The sequence below is a fragment of the Amaranthus tricolor genome, chromosome 3 (genome assembly GCF_026212465.1).
Source record: "Amaranthus tricolor cultivar Red isolate AtriRed21 chromosome 3, ASM2621246v1, whole genome shotgun sequence".
Taxonomy (NCBI): Eukaryota; Viridiplantae; Streptophyta; class Magnoliopsida; order Caryophyllales; family Amaranthaceae; genus Amaranthus; species Amaranthus tricolor.
This window is the reverse complement of record NC_080049.1, coordinates 33088039-33111937: the sequence shown is the minus strand read 5'-3', so window position 1 is coordinate 33111937 and position 23899 is coordinate 33088039. Positions and strand designations below refer to the sequence as shown.

The following is a 23899-nucleotide window of genomic DNA, read 5'->3' as shown; positions in this document are numbered from 1 at the left end:
TGTGAGAGATTATAATAAGAAATTTCTAAACAATCACCGTAATAATTACCATAAAAAAATATAATAATAAAATAAATAATTAAAAACAAATAAAATAAAACACCAAAAATCCCCCTATAAAATTAGACCACATACAGAATTTTATATGAATGTTATAATGTATATAAATGGTTTAAAGTGAAGAAAGCTCTTTTGTAAATAGTAAATTGTTGTGTTTTACTCCTTCTTATTCACCATAATTGTCCTATTTGCTTTATATACTTTATCCAATGTACTTATCTAATCATTAATATCTCTAATTGTGCATAATTAAAAATTATGAAAAGTTGATGTAAATAATCCTTGCATTGAGACGAATTAAAAAAGATCTCACTTGACTATATTTTAACTTATAGATTAATAATAAAATGCAAACTAAGAATAAGAAATAAACAACGTTTAAAAAGCAAATCGGACACTTTTAGAGAATAGGAGAAAGTATTATTACTTCTTCCTTGTAAATGTTACAATGCCTTATTTAGGCTTCAAAGTCAGTTAACACATTTGTCTAGAATTTTCTATCTTTGACATTATATTTCATTAGTGGATGTGTAGGTTTAGGACTTTCTAGGATACTGTAGATTTATTATTATTTATTTTTTTACCCTAATATCTAAGATTTTTTTTTTTTTTTTTGATTTTTTAGAATAATTTTCTAACAGTGTGATTTACGTATCTAGTAAATAACAACCGAGACTTCTTCGATTGTGACTGCCGAAATTACAAGTGGAGATTGGAGAACAATAGTTTGTAGTTTCTTCCATTTGAAAATTCAAAGTTGTGGTACTGTTTCCTAATGTCAGGAGTCAATTTTCACCATATTTGAAGACCATAAAGCCACTCCTTTTTGTTTCTAGATGAAAAAATAGTTCAATTGGTACACCACTTTTGTTTTTAATAGCTGCCAACTTAGAATTTGTTAATTATATAACATACTACCAAGTTATTCATATAAAAACTAATTAATTATGAAAATTTTTAAATTAGGTAAATTGAAATAAACTTAAATAATAGTAAAAATTTATTTTCAACACAGACATTATTATATAAATCTATTAGTTATTTTAATAAAAAAATACAATATAAACTAGGTTTTAATCCTTTAAACTTAAGTTTCAAATATACTACTTCAACCTTTGAATTGTAATGTTTTTTGACATTTTATAACTTTTCACACTATATGAAATATATTAGTAAGGGCCAAGGAGAGTACCCTTAAGCTAAAAATACACAAATGAATAAAAAAAATAAATTTTTACAATAAATAAAAAATAGCGACGTTCTAACGTAAATCCGCCGTCTTTCATCTCTCTCAAATCCTTATTAAAACTTTTATGATTAGAATATATCGGATATAGAAATGATCTCACCGATAATTTTATACATAATCTAATTGAATTCTTCCTCAAATGAAAAACCATAAAGAAAACCTCAATTCCAATCATTGAATCACTAAATTATGTCAACCACAACTACCAGTTAAGTATTACATGGTTTGTTAGCATTTTAGAATCTGGCACATGCATAACATCACCTTTAATGGATTTATTCACATTTCATAATTTCACTAAATATCTTATCTGAAAGGATTAAATAATCACAATAGAAAACAATAGATAACGTGGAACAAGTTGTTGCTTTAAGTTCATGTACTTTGACAGCCAAAAATTATCAAATCAGATGTATTTTTCGATTGTTCTGCTCTGTACATTGCCATATGAAAGCTTAGGTACAATTAAAACGGGCAAATTACACAATTTGTAAGGGGTGCAAATTCTTTCTTCATTAACATTAAGAAAAGCATGATTAATATCTAAGATTTCGATTCAACGAGAGTGTGTATATGGCTACGATACCTCCAAGTTCTGCGTATCACAAGGTATTGTTGGAAAGTTCAAGCGCGCTTGCTTTGTCTTCTTGATAGTGACTGAAAGGAACAAAAGGAACTTTTTAGAACAGAAACAGCTTCATGGACTTAAATTGTTTAATTTCCCCATTGCATTAGAATATGAAACCATACCATTTTTATCTTTTTCCTGGTTGATTGATGAAACTACAGTTGATTTCCACTCATCATATTCGTGTTTCTCCATTTGCTTACGTTTCTTGCAGCTTGAAGGCTGCAGGTAAAACAACAGATTTAATTCCATAAGTAAAGACTACCTGCACTTTCATTGATGAAGTTTTCACTACTATTACATATAGCTCTCAAACTGCCAACTTACGACATGTGGGTGTAATGAGAAGTCCACAAAACGATCTGTTCATTGGTCTCGCATACATGTTTTTTTTTTACCCTACTTGCAGTGGTTGAATGAAGAGAAGCATATTGCATGTAGGAAAATAATTGTTTATATTACATCTTACTGGGCAGTGGACAGAATCCATTAACTAGATAGGTAAAATAGTGTCAATGAATTGCTTCATTGGATCAGAATCCTTTTACAATCCCCATTATGTTGTTTTGTGCATTGATTTCGACCTTAGGAATTCAGGAAGTGTTTATGGAATTTCAAGTTAAGTATCCATCTAAGAGGCATGTCACAGTAAATTGCTTTATTGCATCAGAATCCTTTTCAGTCCTTCAAGTAAAGCTCTCCAATAAAGTTACTATAAAACTAGGAGCATGTCAGGTGCAGTTACTATCAGACTTCATAAAAGACCTAAGAACACTACTGTAAAAAAGTTCGAGATGAAAATATAGATGATATAGATAGTCCAAGTAAAAGAACATTGGAGGGAGGTTTTCTGTAATCCTTTTCATCTGCTAAGCTTACAAACAGAGTATCTGTTCCTTACACTCCAAAACTAATGCGGCTAGATTAAGATTAGATAAGGAGAAGCTAAAATCAATACAACCAACTCATTAAAACTACAACATTTCACTACCCCAATGTTGTCCCACCTATGGTGGAGTTTGGGGATCGGATGTACACAACCTTCTTTGTCACCGATAGCAGTTAGCACTAACAAATATATTGTTTTCAATTGACCTAAGTAGCTAACATTATGTGCAACTTCAAATAAATGAACTTAATGAGTTATTTTACTATAATTCATCATAATATGAAACAAAAAAGTAGAAATCTTTTAAATGTACCTCTTTCTCTTCATCAGATATATAACCACCATCTTCATATCCCCTTTTTTCAGGAAACACATCCAATAGTTCTGTAATCATATGGCAAACATTAAATTAATTCTTTCTATGATCCAAATGTGGAGTACTTAAAACATCATGGCATAAGTCTTCTTTGGGATCTCTGTACCTCTGTTTCCTTTTACTTCTTTGGGATCCTTCTTCTCTTTTGAAACTCCAAAAACATCATGACATAAGTCCTTCATTGAGTTAGAAACCTAAAATTGAATCTTCAACTATTAACACACTCAGAGGATAAAAGGCGGCAGAGTAAAAAACAAAGTATGTACACTAACAAGGTATTAGAGCTTACACTAGAAAATTCAGCTTCTGATGTACCACAAAGCTCAATCAACTTGTTTTTGTCAGCCCTAAGCTATTCGTCAGAAACAATATGTAATCATTACACCATAGACACACTAACACGAGGTAGATCAAGTAAAATATTGCGCACCTTGTGCTTCTTAGCACATAAATAGAATGCCACAGCAGTAAACACTGGTCGAGTAAAATCAGTACTACTGCGTCTACTAGCTGGAAGTGAAGCAAAGAATCGCTCCTTATAGCTGAAATCAGAGCACCACAATCAAAACCTAAAATAAAACATAATTACAAAACTCTCATTCTATTTAAGAGAATCTAGGCCTGAGTCTGCCTAGGCTATGGCCCAGGTCCTTTGATTAACAATTCTATTGATGTTGAATTGTGTAGCATATAACAATGAAAAATAACAATCAAGTTTGTGCAGCAATGAGTGTTCAATCCATCCTAATCCTGTACTGTATATTAGATTCGCCTACATCATCATCAGCACCATACGTAGTATATCCAGATTATAGAAGCTATGATCCAGAGTATGGCAAGAGATTGAATACAGCATACCATAACCTTATTAAAAGAGATAAGGAAACTAAGCAATTATATACTCCAACCTATAAGCTAGATTTCTTTAGAAGTAAGGACAAGGGTTAATAGTTTGAAGGGATGCAACTTTGTTTGCAATTTACAAACCAGAGAAATTGAACTAATCAAATGGCAGAGAAAGTTCTTTGCTGTATTTGTAACTAACTAACAACATTCCATTACCTCGATGGCACAAATGACTTCCATGCCTATGGGGATTTGGGGGTCGAATGTACGCAAGATTGAATATACGCAACCTTATTTGTTAGAGATGAGAATGAGGTTGTTTTCAATTGACCCTTGGTAGTAAACATCATTATAACTTCACATAAATAAGAAGTGCTAGTTTCTTGGCATTTAGAATCCAAAGTCATAGCAAAATACTCCTATGATAACTATATAATTACATAAACTAAAAATTGAAATTTGTCTGAATTCTCTTATGTACTTAATAATGAAGAGAACTAATTAGGCTAAGATGCCTCAAATATTGATTCTAATTATAATCACAACTCTTAGGTGTCAATTCCCTGCATCAATGCCCAATTGCAGCTTGAAATTGCCCTAAATTCTGATCAATCTAATCATCAACAAAAAACATAACATAAACCTTTGTTCAAAGATATATACTTGTACTTTCTAGTCCGAAATGAGAAATTCAAGAAGTTCAACCACTTTAAAACACACATCAACCAGTAAAACCTTTCCAAATGCTAATGATTCAGGTTACTTCTTTTAAGCCAAGTGGTTGAATCGTTGAACCAAATATGGCAGTGACCGGATTACCTACTGCTACTAAAGTCGCGCCTAGGATTATTGGTATTGGGTAAATTTAAGCAAAGTCACGAACAGGCAGGGTTTGGCAATTATAAAAATGTATCTTTTATATATGTACTTAAGCAAAGTCACAATAGGATTAGTAGAATAAAACTACGTCTTGGGTAAAGATGAATTTGGGAATTATATGTTAATTTTTGAATTGCCAATATTCAGTTGCAGTTGTGAGGTATTCTCAATTGCAATTTTCTAGCGATGCTTGAAATAGGCCATCCAAGAATCACCATCATTTAATTGAAGCAATTTTACAAACACATGGAGGGAAATCACGAGTATCTGTTAATTTTCAAACCCAAGTCAAATTTCATAACTTTTATTCTTTCCTACAAACAACATTTTTGTGGGAATAGAAACACTTACAGTTTTAATCCTTTCCGCACAAAAGGGATTATCCGAACACATCCAAATTGGATAGCTAGTTCTCTAACATCCAGATTATTCCTATAATAACATTAAAAACTATCAGCATTTCAACTTCCAACGTCTGAACATTCAATTTCAACAATATCAAAGCCTAGGTCCCAAGTTATGACATAGGGATTCAGCTATATGAATCAAAATAAATCAATCAAAGATCCTAGGTAACATAGAATGTACTTTATACACTCTATTTAAGCCTTAATCGGAACATTCAATCGAATAAAATCAAATGTGTAAATTAAAAAATAGGAAAGAAAGAAAAAGTAAGAAGAAACCTACTTCACATCAAGAACATTCTGCAGAGAATTAAATGATCTATTGTAAGCTTTCTCAGACATCCCACTCATTTTTATCGCAGTCTGCCGATCAAAGATTACTTCATATCTACAAAATCAACATCAATTCAATTAATAACCATATCAATAAATTAACATCCCAAAATAAAGGGGAAAAAAAGAACAAACTTGTTGGCGGCAATTTCTAAGCAAATGATGGCCTTGCAAATCTCACCCTGAAAAATAAAAAATTGGGCATAAAAAAATTTTGTCTAATTTTCTAATTCAAGCTTCAATAAACCTTATAGAGGGAGAAATGAAAAACATACGACACCGATAGCGGAAGAATCAAATTTGATATCGGATAGACGACGGAATTCAGCCGCTTTACGAACGACTGGTTTATTGTCGGCTAGACCGAGCTTCTTTGCTAATCCGGTTATGTCCATCGATTGATCGATTGAAAAACCGGAGTGGGAAAGAGTAAGAAGGAGTAGAGAAATAAGCATAAATTGAGGTTGATGAAAATGGTTAATTAGGGATTTGATGGATTTCATGGCGGGATGAAATTGTTTTCATTTGAATATTGGGCGGGAGTTATTTTTTCGAATCGGGCGGGATAGAAGAGATGCCAACCATTAATGCTTAGTCTAGTTACGGGCTTACTGCCATCTCGTTGGGCAACGAGCTCATGCGTGCGGGCAGAAATGTTCATTCGGGTTATTTAAATGATTTTGGTTTAGATGTTTTGGGTCGGTTTGATATCGGGTTTTGTATCCATATGGTTTTTACATAATTGTAAATCATTTTTTAAATGAGGTCAAATTGATTTTGGTTATAAAGTCAAATAAATTTTTGGTCAACAGATATATTTTAAACACCTCTAGTGCTGAGTCGGAAAAATAAAACTTGGAGATTAGCAAATCATACAATGATGTGTTTAAAAGAACAAATGTACTTAATCTTATTCTAATTAGTTATAATAAAAAAACTTGTGTTCGATTAATCCTTAATAATAAAACAATGGAAAAAAAAAACACCATCCTAAATTAAATAACATAATGAGATAAATAAAAATACTGATATTTCATGATATACCACTGAGTTTCTTCGAAATTCACCATATACCACATGAAATGTTTTAATTCACCATATACCATTGAGTTTGCGTCCGTTAGCACAAAATACCATTAATGGCAACTGCCGTCAACACTTGCCTCGTGGTTTACACGTGCCTATTAAAAATCAAAACAGAAATCATAATACAGCAGCTCTTCTGTCAGTGTTCTTCTGCTGAATGCCCGACCTTCACCTCGATTTTTCGTGCACTTCCAGTTATTTTGAGGAGGGTTCTTGGGCCATGACAGCAAGGCCCATGTGGAGAGATTCCAATTCTACCCTCGAATTCCTCCCCTGACCTCCGGTCACTTCTGCACTGCTCCATCAAGGTGGCCTGGTCATCGATATTGAACAAAATTTGTTGCATGGCTGATACATAATCTAGTATAAAGGCTGCCGACTACATGACCTTGCACACGGATTTCAGAGTGTTGTGTGAGTTATTAATAGGGTTCTTGGCTCTCAATGGCTAGGTCCATGTGCCAAGATTTCATTTCTACTGCAGCTCAAGTTCTGGATGCACCGGTTTGGCCTCCACGTGTCGTGCAAGGTGGGTTGTTCGCTGGTTGTGCTTTTGTGTTGTTCTGATGTCAGAATTTGTGATGTCAGAATGGCATCTACAAGACTTAGCTTCAATGCATCTGAGTATTCAGATGCCACATTTGTTCCTTTACGTGAGTATTCAGAATTTGTTCATTTGAGAATTTGCGTGAGCTTGGCTGAAATAGAGCATCGGAGTACATGGCAACGACTCTGGATCTTTATCACCCTTCAGCAGTTCAAGCTTTGGATCCTCGTATGCCTATCAAAAAATAACCACCATAACGAATGTAATCCATTTTTCTTGTCTTCTAGAAAAATTACTTCTAATTGTCCTAATAACAGTATGAGCATCTCTACCAAGGCGAAAAGCATGAGACTTTGAAGAAAATCTAGACTGAAAAATGGGTTCAAGAATCAACAATAACACCTCTTGAACAACATGGTTTTGAAAAGGTGGCTTATTAGAATTCAAAATCTTCTTCAATCTATTCTTATAGGTAAATTCATTGATGGGTTTTTCAGTTGGACTACGAATATACAAATCAGTTTTCATGTCCCATTTAAATTGACCTTTTACTACAGCATTACGAAGAGGAAGAAGATCATCCAATACCTGAGAGTGAATGGCGTTACGAGAAGGGAAGAGCCAGTAAAATTTGAAGCTTGAATTTAATTTTCTTGATGATAAATTTAAAAATTAAAGAGAAATTAGTACCTTTTCGATGAGGAGAGAGAGAGGGAAATGGAGGAATTCAATAGAGAGAACCTAGAGGAAGGAAGTGTTGACGGCACACTAACGGCAGTTGGCATTAATAGTATTATGTGCTAACGGACGTTAAACTCAATGGTATATGGTGAATTAAAACATTTCATGTGGTATATGGTGGATTTCGAAGAAACTCAGTGGTATATCATGAAATATCCGATAAAAAAATATATATATATAAAGAGGTAATTTTGAAAAATAATAAATATAATATAAAATATTAAATATCAACTTTTTTACATGACTAAATAGTAATGACGACTCAAGACTGTTATGAGGTTCCTTAATAGCAATACAATTCAATTTAACAATGTTAAAATCACTAGTTTATATATTTATATCCATAGAACGAGAAGAACGAGTGAATCAATTATCATTTTTTTCAAATTGAGTTTTCGTTGTGTCGACTTTTGCTATTAGAAAAGGTCAAAAGTAATTAAAAAAAGTTAAAAGTCATTTACAAATTAGTCATCATAATTCATCACTTGGTTACAATAATTGCACTTTTTAATTTACAAAGACTATAATTTGTAAATAATAAACTTTACGACTATAATTTATAAATGACATAAATTTTAGATATAATTCATAAAAGATTATTATTAATAAGGGTAACATGTTAAGTTATAAATAATTTAATATATTAAGAAGTTAATAAGGTCATTTAAAATAAAAAAAATGCCTTTAGAAATTACAATACCCTCTTAGTAAAGATAACAACATATTTCAGACATTAGAGTTTGCAAGTAAAAGTATCTCCATATTGCAAAATCATTAAAAAAGGATAAATATAAACACAATCATAAGACATATTGGACACACTTGTTAACCATTTAATTCAGATCTTGCTCTTCATCATCAAACTTTTCTTAATCAACCAAGGATTCACCGTTGAACTTTGAAGATATGCTCATGAATCAGTTTTAAGACAATGTAAAACATCCCTATTCAACTTTTAGTTTCTAAAGCTAGTTAAGCTAAACAGTGGAAGTAAATCACTAATAAATAGGTGTTCAAAACAGATTTGATGATTTGATATTTATCCGATCTTGAAATCGAACTCGACTTCAAAATAATATAAAAATCAATGTGACATGAGATTCAATTTGAATTGTCCCAAAGCACCTGACCAGAAATTGACCCAAACACACAATGTCTCGAATGAATACCTATAAGTAGAATTAACCTCATGTGTGAACAAATGCACTTGAATTCTAAAAATAACCAACAAGTCTTGTATGAGACTATACAAGCCCATACAATGATACAGGCAATCTATTAGTAAAAAATATAAAAAACTAAATTCGCACTTATACTGAAAGCGATTATTTTTTTAACAATTTAGATTTATCCAATTGGAATAGCGTTATAAATATTGTCTATTATTTCCCATCTTTGTTTTATGTATTGCTAACATTCGTCCTCCCTCCCCCAAAATCAACACAGGCAAGCGACACCCAACACAGTCACAATGCCCCACTCAGTCACTCACCGCCGGTAACCGGCCACTTCCTTCGCCCCTCTCACTGAAGTCGCCTCGCAGCACCGCAGCAGCAAGGCCATTAGCCAGCAACCAGAAACGGCGGCACTCGGCACTGGCAACACTGGTACTTTTTGGTTTTCCTTTTATTCCCAAAATAAAACGGTTTATGATAAATTATTCTAAATTTCTTTGATTGCTTTGGCTTATGTATGTTAAAAATTGTTTGTTGATTTAATTCTACAATTGTTAATTGCCCATTAATCTTTGGTGATCGATTTAGGGCTTTTAGTTTAAGTGGCTAGTACTTCTTCAAAAACTCCCCACATTTTGCTGTCCCGGGTAGGTGGTTTCCCCACATGGGTTCATGGGGTGTACGCTAGTGGCTTGCATCAGTTTCACAAACATCTTTGAGTCGACATCAAAATTTCACCTTTTTGGAATTTGTGATTCATGGAGCAAAATGTGGAGGTTTTAAGCTTGATTGAATGGGGTTTCACTTTATATTGAGATGTCCTCCTTTTCTATCTGGAAGACCAGGGTTAAGTGGATTGGTTGTGTCACTAGGAATATATTTTGTGAAACTATACCTATTTGCTCTATGTTGCATTTTTCTTTTTTCCTTTTTTGATTTGTATTTTTCTTATTGATTTGTTTTTGTTCATTTAACCAACCCATATCGTCTGGATCAAGGCTTTGGCATTTTTATTATTGTTATTGTTGCCTCTTTTCATTTGGATATTGGAGATCTACTTGAGACTTGTGTTTGGCTGTAATATATGTTCATGGAACTTGAGTTTTGATATTGATTGTGTTTCGCTGTAATATATGTTTAGACTCATATGTAACTTTATAATAGTTATGTGTAGTAATGGACTATTAGTAATCCCGAAATCTTTTCTTAGTAAACATTCACAATCTTGGGAACTATTACTCTTTTTGGGAATGGTTGTCACCTATATAATTCAAGTGCATTTCTTTAGACATGACGTTTAATCTACTCTTGGAGCTGACTGATAGTTGATATCTTATCTAGCTTTAGAAACTATAAGTTGAATAGGGTTGTTTTACATTGCCTTAAACTGCCTCATGAGCATAATTTTAATAGTGAACCCTTGGCTTATTAAGAGAAGTTTGATGATGAAGAGCAAGATCTGAATTAATTGTTTAACAGTGTCCAAAATGTGTTATGATTGTGTCTATATTTATCGTTTGGAATATGTTTTTATCTTTACTAAGATGGGATTTTTATGATGAGTATTTGTGAATGTATTGCAACTTCGGAAAACTATCTGCGTTTTTATTTTAAATGTAAACCTTCCAAGTGCCCTATATGAGAATGCTGCAGAATCCAATTGCTGTTTTCATTTCTCTAAGTAAAATCTTGTATATTTCCTGAACTTTTGCTCTTGAGACCCTTGCAAATTGCAATGAATAGTTAATTACTATTTTTTGGGTTCTTATGAGTGTTAGTATATAATGTCACTTTTTGAATGTGAATTTCATTACTTTTTTAATTGTTTGCAGATGTGTTTTTGCATGCATGTGAAGGGATTCTTTGAACAACAAATGGTCTGGACTGTGAGGACTGTATATTGAATTTTGTGAAAGTATAAATAAACAATGGCTCCATCGACTAAAGCAGAGAAGAAAGTAGTGGATGCAGCTGCTTGGATGTTCAATGTTGTCACATCTGTAGGAATTATAATTGTCAATAAAGCTCTCATGGCAACATATGGCTACAGTTTCGGTGGGTATTCTTAGCTTTATTGCTATGAAGTATGCACTACACTGCTATACATGTGTATTGCTTTAACCTTCAGTTTAACTAGTACCATGTTCAGAGCTAAATTTTGTACTAATCAAAGTTAAGGTTTAAAAGCCACTTTGCTGTGCAACTTAGGATTCATTTTCATAACTGTCATTGTTGGACATGATTTCTATATTATCTATTGACAATATGTTAATATCTACACAAGTTGAGGCTCAAGCAAATTTAGTAAAATGTTTAACTATACAATGCAAAAAAAAGCGTTAGTGCCCTTTTTGGGTTTCCTCGAGTTTTCCAGTTTTGAGAATTGGTGATGAAAAGGGCCAATTAGCTGGGAACTTAACTTTAGTATTTACTTGAGTCTTGCCATTCTTGCTTCTATGCCAATCTTTCTTCCCTAGTTTTGATTGGCTCATTTGTGTTTTCTATATGATAATCTGCCCAAAAAGTGAGATTTGATGTAGGTTTCACGGTATTTGTGTGATCTTCCAAATTTATTACTACTTCCTATTCAGCATAAATGTCACAGACTTTTGACGCTATCAATCACTCTTAAGTTATACTTTATTCTTAATCTATAAGATATAGCATAGCCATGCTAAATCTTGTTTGATTTGTCTCAATACAAAGATTATTTATGCCAATCTTTCATGATTTTTAAATGTGTATGATTTTTAATTATACACAATTAGAAATATCAATTTTTCAATACAAAAAGTATATGTTATGCATGCTAAATGTCTTTCTGATCCATGGACATTAATTCAAAAGGCTAATAGAATTTATTTCTTGTTGCAGCTACTACATTGACGGGTTTGCATTTCACATTCACAACTATTATGACACTTATTTTAAGATGGCTTGGATGTATACAACCCTCTCATTTGCCATTGCCAGACCTGCTGAGATTTGTTATATATGCTAACTTTTCCATTGTCGGCATGAATGTTAGCCTTATGTGGAACTCAGTGGGATTTTATCAGGTAAAATTCCATAATTTTTATTCCAATCTACCTTACTCTCAGTGCCGCAAAGATCAGATTCCTTAGCTCTTATTTCACTTCTGAAATAGATTAACTTTCACTTCTCAGATTGCAAAGTTGAGTATGATTCCTGTATCCTGCCTGTTGGAGATTGTGGTAGACAAAGTTCGATACTCCAGAGACACAAAGCTCAGCATAGGTCTTGTTCTTGTAGGTGTTAGTGTCTGCACTGTTACTGATGTCAGTGTAAATACTAAAGGTTTTATTGCTGCGTTTATTGCGGTTTGGAGCACCTCTTTGCAGCAATATGTGAGTTCTTATTTCTTATTCTTTTGTTATTCGGTTCTACTAAAAAATTTTCATTAATGAAAAGGTTTGAATATACTGTATTGATTAGCTCTTTTATACCACTGTTTTTATGGTATTTCTGGTGCATGTGATGATATATGTTAATGGGGACTATTTCTTCACAAAAATTTTGTTAGGGAAAATTAAGAAATACTTTTTTGGATGTCAATTCTATGTATATTAGATGAGCCTTTACAAGGGAAAGCTTTTGGGCAAAATTCTGAAATATTCGTGAGTGACCCCTGTGTCAAGCTAGTTTGATTTTCTATGTCTATTCTGAATTTTACAAGATATCTTTGTGGTCCATATAGTAGGTTCGTGCTAGACTTGGTTATTGGAGGGCTGGGGCGGGTCCGTGCATGTCTATCATGGGCTGTGCAGGTCACAAGCTTTTAATGGGCTGATTAACACTTCCAATTGAGTCAGTTTACAGTTTCACTTGTCATCATCAATTTCTTAACTCTTGCCTACCCCATTCTTTCTCGGTCTCCCCTTAATCGTTTCAATCTCTCTCTGTCATCTTCTTAAACTCACAAAATCTGAAATTCCAAACTATATTACCTTTCTCCATTGATTTCGCATTTGAATTCTTGTAAGAAAAGATCAAGATGTAAATTATAACTCTTTGCAAAGAGAAGTATGACGACAAAGAGCATTGTTCAGCTCAAATTCAAAGTCATCTAAGTTTTGACTTTACCATCTCACCCATCGAAAAGTTATGTTCTTCGTTAGCATAGCATTGATGGTTTTTGACTCTGGGGCATGGAGGTTTAACTATTTAGAGTATGGGCGAATGAAAGTTAAGAGGGAATGGAAGCATCGAATTGAGAGAGGAGATGTTGAAAGCAATGAACTAAAAGAAATCGGGCCCCACTGCACAGTGTAGATTCTAGACTCTATAGACCCTTCTTTGATTTCTTTGATTTTTGGGTGGTCTCACTTATGGCCCTTATTAATTTGAATCTAGTTTTATATCCCACCCATATGTGCGTTGGATTAGCCAGGCCCCTGACTAGGTATAATTTCTGCACAATATTCCATTAGAAATGGTCACTAAGCCCTTAGTTGGCCTGATACTCCTTTTATGTTTGCATAGACAATGAGATGTCATATATTTTTGCAATTCTATATGCATTTTTTTTTATTCAACCCCCCTCCCCCTCCTGTGCTCTTGTTAATATCTTTGTAATGTTAGAGAAACCTCCATTTAAGCTCCAATTGGTGTTGAAAAGGTTAAATGATTACCAGGGGTGTTTCAAACTTGTTGGAATCTGCTATCTAGTAGGTATTTTTAATGGGGTTTGTAAAGGGTGGAGTTAAGTTAGTTTTTTGAGGTAACTTTTTTGTGGCTCTCTCTCTCCCACCTATCTAATTGCTATTAAAAGTGAAAACAGATGGAAGCACCTCTACGTCTTACATTGGTTGTACTGTTGTCGTGATTGCAATTCATATACATTAAATTGTGGTGTCGATGACTTTAAAAGTGTATACTCTGTCTAATTACTTTTGCCTCATTGCAGTATGTACATCATCTCCAAAAGAAGTATTCACTGAGTTCCGTCAACCTCCTTGGACATACTGCACCTATACAAGCTGGATCCCTGCTTATACTGGGTCCATTTATTGATTATCGGTTGACTAGCAAGAGAATCGATGCGTACAACTACACTTTACCAGCCGTGGTAAGGATACTAATTCTTTTAATTTTTATTCTTTTGCATCCTGTACCATATTTTGCCCTTATATTATAGTTGCAACGTCACCCTTATTTTATAGTTGCAACATCCCTGTTAAACTGCGTGTAGAGTTATATGCAGATTTTGAGAGAGGGTGTGGTGGCATTTGTCTCCTCATTTTGGCTTCAACGCCTCGACTTTTCCTTTCAAATTAATTCTTCATAAAAGGATTTAAGGAGTCCTCGTGGCCAATACATGCATTTAATTCCTTCATAGTGGGTCGCTCTAGGTCTAGTTCAATTGTCTAATTTTTGTGTTTTAAAGTATTTTCCAAATTTTTAGAGGGCTTTTAGAACTTCACTTAAATTTTGTCTACTTTGGATCCGGGTCAAGCTCTCAGGTTATGTGTAGTTTTTTGGGGATTGTAGTTGGGTTTATGATCTATGGTGTTAAATCTCATTTTCGAGGCTTAATGGACATTATAAAACTTATGTGATCAGATTTAAAAGTTCTAGTCATGAATATTGCCACTTTTTATAGATCTTTTTCTCGTGAATACCTAGAGTACTGTCAATTTAGTGAGTCCACAATCTGCCAAGGGACTCTTTGGCTGCGCCCGCGCTCTCTTTTGTGCGTATGAGTTGCCGCCTTCCTTCCCTCCCAGACCCTGACTATAATTTTCTATGGGCAAGATACACTGGGTATGATGATGATAACCTGCCATTGACCCGAGCCATTTTACTGTTGACGTATGGAAAAGTTTGTTAGTTATCCTTGACAAATTTTCCACAAACAATTGCTCATTACGGGTATCTTATTTTTTTGACAGATTTTTATAACCCTCTCGTGCACCATAGCTGTCGGGACAAACCTGAGTCAATTTATCTGCATTGGTAGATTCACGGCCGTATCCTTCCAAGTGCTTGGCCATATGAAGACCATCCTGGTACTCATTCTTGGTTTCATCTTCTTTGGAAAAGAGGGTCTAAATCTACATGTGGTTCTGGGCATGATCATTGCTGTAGTCGGGATGATCTGGTATGGAAATGCTTCCTCAAAACCGGGTGGGAAAGAACGTAAGAGTCTTTCCTTACCTAAGCAGCAAAAGAACGGAGCAGACTCCTCGGAATTTGATTCGAAAGTCTGAAACCTATTTTTCCCCCTTAAAATTATCGACACTCAAAGTGATATAGCAATTACATGAGACGAACTCGAGCGATTTTTATTGATAATATATGAGATGAGGATTCAAGTAGACTATATTGTCCCGTGATTAGATTTCTAAGAAATTTTACACCCTTCCATTTCTTTTTTTTTTTCTTTTGTAGTTTAATTATTAATATATTTTTTCTGATTTTATTTGAACTATAGTGTCAGTTTTCCCCAGAACTGATATTGATTATTGTCAATAAAATATAAATACTAGTACTATTCTTTTGGCATTTTTTTTGTCATTCTACCTTAAGAAAGTTACTAGTTACGAATGAAAATTAACAATCTAACATACCAAGTTTGAGTTAGGGTTAATATCAAGTCTAATTATGTTCAACATTCAAGTTATTCCGAATTTGGGTTCATTAGAAAATAATAATATATATTAATATACTCCTTATTCAAACTGAATGTACTATTTTATTTTGTCATATTCACATTAAATGTTTATTTTCTTATTAATTGTATTTTCAAACTTATGCCCTTATAAAATCCAACTATTTATAGAATTATTTTTAAATTACTACTTTTTCCAATTAATTTTTTTGTTACTCACTCCTCTCATGTTGTCTCCCTCTAATTTTCCTTAAAATTATTGCATTATCAAATAAGCCATTTGATTAGAACACCAATTCTCATTTTGAGACGATAAATAACCCAATTAAATCAACAAAAAAATCCACTTTCATACCTAAAATACTCACTTTTAATTGTTTAACATTTAACACATTATTTTGGTCATTAGATTTGACATTTCAATATAAAACACTCATATTTTTTAAAAAAAAAATAATTCTTTGTACGGACATATGTAATCATCAAATGGTCTCATATAAAAATCGCTCAATATAAAATGCTGGTCAATGTTTTTATTTTAAAATATAGGACGGGTTTTCTCTCAAGATAAAAAGAGTATTGAAGTGTAAAAAGTATCGTTAGGACTTGGGCCAAAGCAGCGCAATCATATATAATAAACTTCATAAAGTTAGTCTTCAAAATCATGGTTGCATTCACATTAAATAGGGAGTCGTAATTTCATATCAAAAATTAAAAACGAACGCTGCTGTGCAAAATGCAGCAAGAATACAGGAACCAGGAACCTGGGGTAAATGTATTATTACATTACCAAGTTATAGGGTAGGGGAGGGGAGGGGAGGGGAGGGGAGCGGAGGAGAGTTAGATATCTTTATTTCTTTTTCGCTTACGGTTTGTTTTCGACAACAAGCCTTTCTCCGCTAAAGTTTTCAGTTTTTGCTGCTTGCGCTTTTTCAATTCGTCCTCAAAGTGTTCATCCACCATCTTCATTTTTGCTACCCTCCTTGCCTTGAAAACCTTCGGAGATGCACACTTATTAGCTATAAAGTGGAGTACATGATTTTGAAATCTCCAAATATAAGATCCGGCAAAATTTATAGATGAGAGCACCAATTCACAAACAAAGTTTCAGATTTTATTTAACTAAGCAATTAATAATTTAATATAGACAAAACATGACCCACAAAAACTAGGAAAAATTGAACCATTTGTTTGGATAGCAAAAAGGGAGGGGAAATATTTGGAGGGAAGGAGTTTAAAGGGAAAATATAGACAAATTTTGCTAAGAATACAATCTCTTTTACACTATGTTTGGATAGGAAATTATGAGAAGAAAGAAAAGAACGGAAGGGGAAGGAAGGAAAAGGAAGGAGAGGGTTAAGGAAAGTGTTCCAACCTAATGTATGTTTTCCCTCCGAATCTTTTCACTTGAAGGGCTCGCTTGGATTGAGTGTAAATATTTAAGGGGTAAATAAAAGTCAAAGTAGAAAAACAAAGTTAATTAGAAGAAGATTGAAGGAATTTGATTGTTAGAGAGGTGGAAGAATTGGTTAAAAAGAAATGAAAATTGGATAAATAATAATTAGTTCCCTCATATTGGGGTATAAATGTACCCTACGGGAGGGTGGCGGAATATTTTACTCTAAATGAGTGAAATCCTCCTCCTTTTTAATTCATCTTTTTTAGTTTACTCTCATTCTACCTCTTTCACAAGTATTTCAACTACTTCATTTGCACTTCTACTTAGCTTTATTTCATTAGTTTGACTTTTTTTACCCCATAAATATTTACGCTCAATCCAAGCGATCCCTAAGAGAGATTGTATTCTTAAAAAATTTGTCCATATTTTCCTTCCAAATCCCTTCTCTTCTTTTGTTATTCAAACAAAGGATCTTACACCTTCCAAATCATTTCCCTTCCTTTCCTTCCATTTTTCTCTATCCAAACGCAATATTAAAGTTGTTGATATGAAGCATGGTGGTTGAGATTAAGGTTAAAAATGCTAGCTAGCTATCTGCTTAAGGAATAACTGAATAAGGACCATCTTTCACTAAAATGAATCAGTCAAGATTAAAATGTCTTCAACATACTCACCTTGGTGATGTCAGCAAGAACATCTTTTTCTTTACATTCAAATTCTTCCATTTCCTTCCCTAGTTCTGCTTCTACTCCATGTAAAAGTTCCAATTCTTTCTGCATTAACAATGGAAGTAAACATAAATCCACTACATACAAAAGTTTTAAACAAGAGTATGGTTGCATACAGTCGACCTCCCAAAATCCCACCCTAAGTGGAAGCCACTTAATGGCATTGAGATAATGGAATGTCGTATACAAAAGTTTAAAATAGTGTGTATGCATAGCGTTGATTCTCACCCCACTGACCAAGCTCATCGCAAGCCCTGTTCTTCCAGCTCTTGCAGCACGTCCCACACGATGAACATAATCCTCGGGAAGCCTGTAATCATCATAGTCAAGCACAATTTATTCAAAAAGCAACAACCCACTTGGTACCTGGAAACAAATAGTGGTATTGATGATGAAACTTATGCAAAAATTTGTAATTTCCATGGCAAACTTATGCAAATGGGTTAAGTATACAAATCATAGATTTCAAAACCTTGGTAAATCATAGTTTATGACTAGATCCACTGTTGGGATATCTAGCCCACGTTCGCCAACTCCTGTAGCAAGCAATATCGGAACCTTCCCAGATTTAAAACGGTGCAGTGCAGCAAGTCTTTCAGACTGTGATTTTTGTGAGTGCAGTTCAGCAACCTCTTGATCAAGATTTTCCAACAACAAAGCCATTCGACGGCACTTTCTGTTTTCAGGACGAATAAATGTTTTACTTTAGAGATTAAAAAATAAGCAGCTAATTAAGTCAACCTTTACTATCAACCTTCATGATTCCTATGGCATTAAAAACAAATAAATTTTGCCAAGGATAATCTGAAATAGACCCCCATTCAAAAATTCTGATGCTGTACATTATAACCAGATTAAACCAAAACAATATATTCATCTCAGTCTGAGCATTTGTTGTAATTCAATATTAGAGATTGGAGTAAGAGAAAAGAAGAAAACATACTTGCGTTCATTAAAGAATACAATGACTGAGCGTACACCCATATTTTCCTTCCTTGATAAGACATATAAAAGATATACATCCTTGACCTTCTTAGGAACACAAAGATACTGGTGTTTTAGGGAGTCTGGAGTCTTAAGGCCTTCATACTGCCCATAGAAATACGCTTTTTTGGAAGAAAGCTCGTGCAATGCTGTTAGATCATTTGTCATCGTCGCAGAAAATAATAAAGTCTGCCGGCTTTTAGGCAAACATTTGAATATAACTCTCAACTCTTCCTCAAACCCAACATCAAGAACTCTATCTGCTTCATCTAATACAAGAAACTGCAATATGCATACAAAACAAAAACAAAGTCTTTAGTTTTAAGCTTTGGAGTCAATTTTCAAATAATGCAAGCCAAGAACCAATACCATTTACAACAAAGATGAGTTTTCAACCCACACTTCATCAAAGTGTGAAACATACAACCATACCAAAAAAAACTATGAGCTCACCCTCATATTCTAGTTCACATCTTACATATCAAATATGAAAAGTGAGTAACCTTATTGCAAAAGCAACACATTATGCAAATGTAAAACGCAAAGAACCCATGATGGTGCAAAGATATCCATTGTCGTACGGACTTATTTTTGAGAATCACTTAACTTCAATTATTTCCATATAATTTAATTGAATGGGATTTCACTTTACTATGGCAAGTTATATAATGAAATGATCTTGGCTTGCGATCATACAGAATCAGAAGGCCTAAAATGTACTTGATGCTTGATCATGCCAAGTAAGCACGAGGAAGAAGTTTGAGAAAACAAAATAGCCCAGATCATGCACAATCACCTGTGCAGTTTTGTGATTCTGTGTACAAGATCAGGAAGCTTGTAAATGTAACTCTTAAGAGACTCAACCCAGTCTTTGCACAACCATATTATGTGTTATCTCAATACCATGCTTTGAACCCTTCAAGCTCAAATTCTTCATCTTTCTATCTATATTTGAAAAATTGATCTTGACCATCCATACATATAACAGCACCTATTTTGCTTTTCATTAGATATTGTCATACTGATGAGTGGAAAAATATGAAACACGAGATTTTCTCTCTTTAGTGGTAAACCCAAGAACTTAACCAATCATCTTTTTGCATTGGTTTGCCTAGTTCTTAATTTACAGGTTGTATTAGTGATAAATCTCTAAACAAGTTCACAGCTTTATCAGCATCTACTTCCCCCATTTTTTTTATTCAAGCGCACCCTGATCCCTTTCAAAAATAATCAGAAATACACACATCATCAAATTAGCTCCACAACATACCAAATGCAGTTCAATAATTGAATGAAAACTCAAAAACTGCTTAGATGATCCACAACACTAAAAAAAATCCTTTACTGTGTATCATAGTTTGTTAAGAGTTCTACCTTGTTTTAAAATCCTTCCCTTTCCTAGTTTGGTAACAAAAAATCCTTGTTCACATTTGATACATGTTGTACAAATGTGTATAACATATGTCTCTTTGATTCTACTACACTTTCCATTTTGAGCCATTTCTTAGCTTGTTCTTAGCTCCAAAAGCCATCCTAACACTCCTACACCAGCTAAGATAGTTGTTTCCATCAAAGGTTATGCAACCAAGTTGATAGGTAGATTCCTTGTTATATTCTCGTCAATAATTAAAAAAAAGTTGTTTCCGATGATCCATAGGATCATATATCATCAATAATTTCACATAAATATACATAATTTAATAAGTTGTTTTACTATATTCAATTATAATCCAAAACCACAGAATTATATATTTTTGGTGTTATCGCAAAAGGGAGCATAGTACAACATAATGACAGAGCCTTAATCTTGAAAGATTGGGGTCGGGTAATAAGGGAGCATAGTGCTACATTACATCAAATTAAAATTCAATATTGAAAATTTTGCTTTTGTTGAAGTCGCATGAGGGTATCAGATTTGAGACTCTACAGAATCAACCAAGGTTTGCTAAATCCATTTGCATGATGCTTGCAATTGATCACCCTTGTTCCAAAGATTCAAGGTTTACTATCCGTCTAAATTTCATTCATAAAAACTAGAAACATAAAACATTTTATAATTTTCACTTTAATAGTACGAAAGTACATTGCAAAAAATCCCTTCAATACCAATCTTTTTTGAAATATTTCCACACATTCTAATGGTTAGATCAAAGGTGGATTAGCATTCACACCAAATGCTAAACTGACACAACATTATGTGGCTAAAATAGGCCCGGGATGAGAGCATCAAATCCTTAATTTGAGCATCATCAACATTGTTTATCTGAATTCCGGTACTAAATTAAACTTCAGCTCAAAAGTGCAATCTCATCAGAGTTATAGTGCCTTGATGGTTGTTCCAGGTATATCTCCTGTTGGTGCCGCTGTAGCAAAAGCAGCGGCTCAAATCACACCTGTTCAAAAAGTTCTTGAGCATCCAGAGACTTAATAATATGCTGTAAGGTTGCCCACGGCAACTACATCAAGGTAATATGATACAATTGTTTCAGCTTCCTGAGCAATTTGTTGCTAGGAACAAAAAGTCTTTTTTGATGCCATTTCTTGAATTTTGCACCAAGTGTGTTGATATTTTTTTTACGACCCTCAACATAAGCAAATTTATTTATGCCTCCAAATGGCTTAACGGAAAAGCTAAAGAAGAGTATTTCTGACGAGACACAGTACTTGAGAGTGTCTGCATTCGATCAAATGGGGAAAATCATATTAGCAAGCTAGGCATACAAGCTAAAAAAGAAGCAGAAGAAGAGAAAATCCATGTAGCTATTATTTGAAAAGAAGGAATATAAATAACCAAGACGAGGGACTGTCTATGTCATCGACTCTTGAAGAAGTCATGCGGTCGGAAATTCAACCATGAAATACAAGCTCAGGAACCATAGTTGAGCCAAAAACCGAGTTGAGATGGAAATGGAGGTTATTATCCTCTGGAGAAAAGAATAGAGTCCAGGCTGATCAGATATGAATGAAAATGAACCTTTGATGAGAATCATCAAGAACTGAAAATAACACAAAGTTCGTTGTTCCCTGAACTGAGATGTCGGAGCACATGATGATTTCTCTAAGTGATTCGAAGTAAAAAGAGGAGAAGAAAATGTTTGCCAAAATACTAGAAGCAACCTTTGCTCGCGAAGATGACATCTCCATAGATGTCGTGGGACTTGAACTTACTCATCCTCATAGAGGAAGAAGAATTAATGATGTTCACAGCCAAGATAAAGAAGATCAAAGATGAGCAGCCTAAGCAAGTCATGTAGGATGGCCATTCGGGAAGAATTAATATCACAAAAATTGAGGGATTGTACGAGTATGGGTGAGCAGGTTCTGGATGAGGTCAATTATAATACTGGATGGCCTCTTTCAGGTCCAGCTGCTGCTACCCTGAGCTAATGAAGACCCCTAAATTCATCTCTACGCGTCCTCTATTTCCTATAAATTACTGGCACCTCCTATGCATCATTGCATCTCAATGCTTGGGGGGGGGGGGGGGGGGGGGGTGTCATCAAACCTTTAGTTGCTAGATGTTAAATGAACTATCAAGTAATCTATGTCCAGTTAGAGTTCCAAAATGCTAAGGCATCTAAACTCTAAAGAGCTTAAATGCCGTTTGAGATCATGGCACAAGCACTATAATACTTGGCTAAGGTGAGTGTTGCAAATGATAATTGGTACCAAAAGGTCAATAAGATACAACCTTTTTACATCGCTGAAAAAGGCTAAAGTTGTGTGCATCCGATCTCTCCAAACCTCTAGGTAGGAGCCACTTAATGGCGCCGAGTAAAGATATATTGTTCTAGAATTACCAATGGTTGGTCATACCTGTCAAATAGTCGCGAAAAGGGAACTCACAACACTTGCATTCAAAAAAACAACCAAGATAAGGAATCATCAAATTCACTCAGGATACAAACAAAATTCAATGAAAGACAAAACATTTAATCCAAAACCAAAACTTAAAGATACTAATAAACTGAATTGGTACCTTAGTTTTGGAGAAAACAGAAGGAATATCCGGGTTATCTTCAATCAACACCTTAATTCTTCCAGGAGTGGAAATAACAATATGCGGTCTTTGCATTAGGGTTTTAGATTGAGTAATCATATCCATACCGCCCACAATAACCGTACAACGAACATGTAAAGAAGACCCAAGAGCACGAAATTGCTCAGCCAATTGAAACGCTAATTCGCGAGTTGGGGTAACAATTAGGGCAAACACACCATACGGATTTTCTGCTAATCGGTCAAGAATGGGGAGTGCAAAAGCAGCAGTTTTCCCACTTCCAGTTTCGGCTATACCCAATACATCGCTACCTTGAAGAATCTTAGGGATGCAACACTGCTGTACTGGAGTTGGATGCTTCATTTTAAGCTCCAAGCAAGTTTTAATGGCGGATTCTGAAAGCCCTAAATCTGAAAATGAAGATGATGGATTTGTAGGGTGTGTTTGCTTTTCGATTTCTTGAACATCTGAAATTTGGGTAATTTGTGGTGGGGTTTCGATGATTTGTTGAGGCTGTTTGGACAAATACTTCGATCTCTTAGAAAATAATTGAAAATTTGTGTCAATTAATGAATCTTCCTCCATTGTTGCTACTGGGAAATTGCTCCGAATGAAAATTGGAAGCAGAGTTTTATAGAAAAAACTTAAGAGGGTTTTACTTTAAGTATTGGGGTTTTCCGTTTTCTCGCAATTTTATCCCTACTTAATTTGTACAATTATTTTATTAAAAAATTAGTAGTTAAGTTAGTTATTTAATTAATTCTAATAACCTATTACTACGTTAACTAAAATTATTTTTTAATATCAGTTTTTTAATTCAATTAAAAAGTTACAATTTATCTTTTGAATTAAAAAAAATCATCTTTAAAGATTAATTCCACATATCCGGCTGCCGATTCTCGTCATCGACTAAGAATAGGCATGGGTCGGATTGAATTTTG

At 34.0% G+C, this 23899-nt stretch overlaps 3 protein-coding genes across 3 annotated transcripts; 1 reads left to right on the top strand and 2 right to left on the bottom strand.

Moving 5' to 3' along the window:
• Positions 1-1641: 1641 nt before the first annotated feature.
• LOC130809071 (origin of replication complex subunit 6) lies at positions 1642-6266 on the bottom strand. Its single transcript, XM_057674700.1, has 10 exons — positions 5943-6266; positions 5803-5849; positions 5618-5722; positions 5279-5359; positions 3633-3744; positions 3492-3554; positions 3309-3396; positions 3140-3210; positions 2060-2159; positions 1642-1966 (listed from the first exon to the last, which is right to left on the bottom strand). The coding sequence occupies exons 1-10, from the start codon at positions 6168-6170 to the stop codon at positions 1887-1889; spliced, it is 975 nt and encodes a 324-aa protein (XP_057530683.1). The 5' UTR covers positions 6171-6266; the 3' UTR covers positions 1642-1886.
• A 3177-nt stretch (positions 6267-9443) lies between these two features.
• Positions 9444-15758, top strand: LOC130809070 (UDP-rhamnose/UDP-galactose transporter 6-like). The gene is made up of 6 exons (XM_057674698.1): positions 9444-9648; positions 11049-11271; positions 12091-12275; positions 12384-12584; positions 14144-14305; positions 15129-15758. Exons 2-6 carry the CDS (start codon positions 11145-11147, stop codon positions 15444-15446), a joined length of 993 nt encoding a protein of 330 aa, XP_057530681.1. The 5' UTR covers positions 9444-9648; positions 11049-11144; the 3' UTR covers positions 15447-15758.
• Positions 15759-16453: 695 nt separating this feature from the next.
• Positions 16454-23618, bottom strand: LOC130809069 (DEAD-box ATP-dependent RNA helicase 36). Its single transcript, XM_057674697.1, has 6 exons — positions 22938-23618; positions 18918-19240; positions 18447-18650; positions 18203-18284; positions 17921-18019; positions 16454-16843 (listed from the first exon to the last, which is right to left on the bottom strand). Exons 1-6 carry the CDS (start codon positions 23541-23543, stop codon positions 16688-16690), a joined length of 1470 nt encoding a protein of 489 aa, XP_057530680.1. The 5' UTR covers positions 23544-23618; the 3' UTR covers positions 16454-16687.
• Positions 23619-23899: the final 281 nt, after the last annotated feature.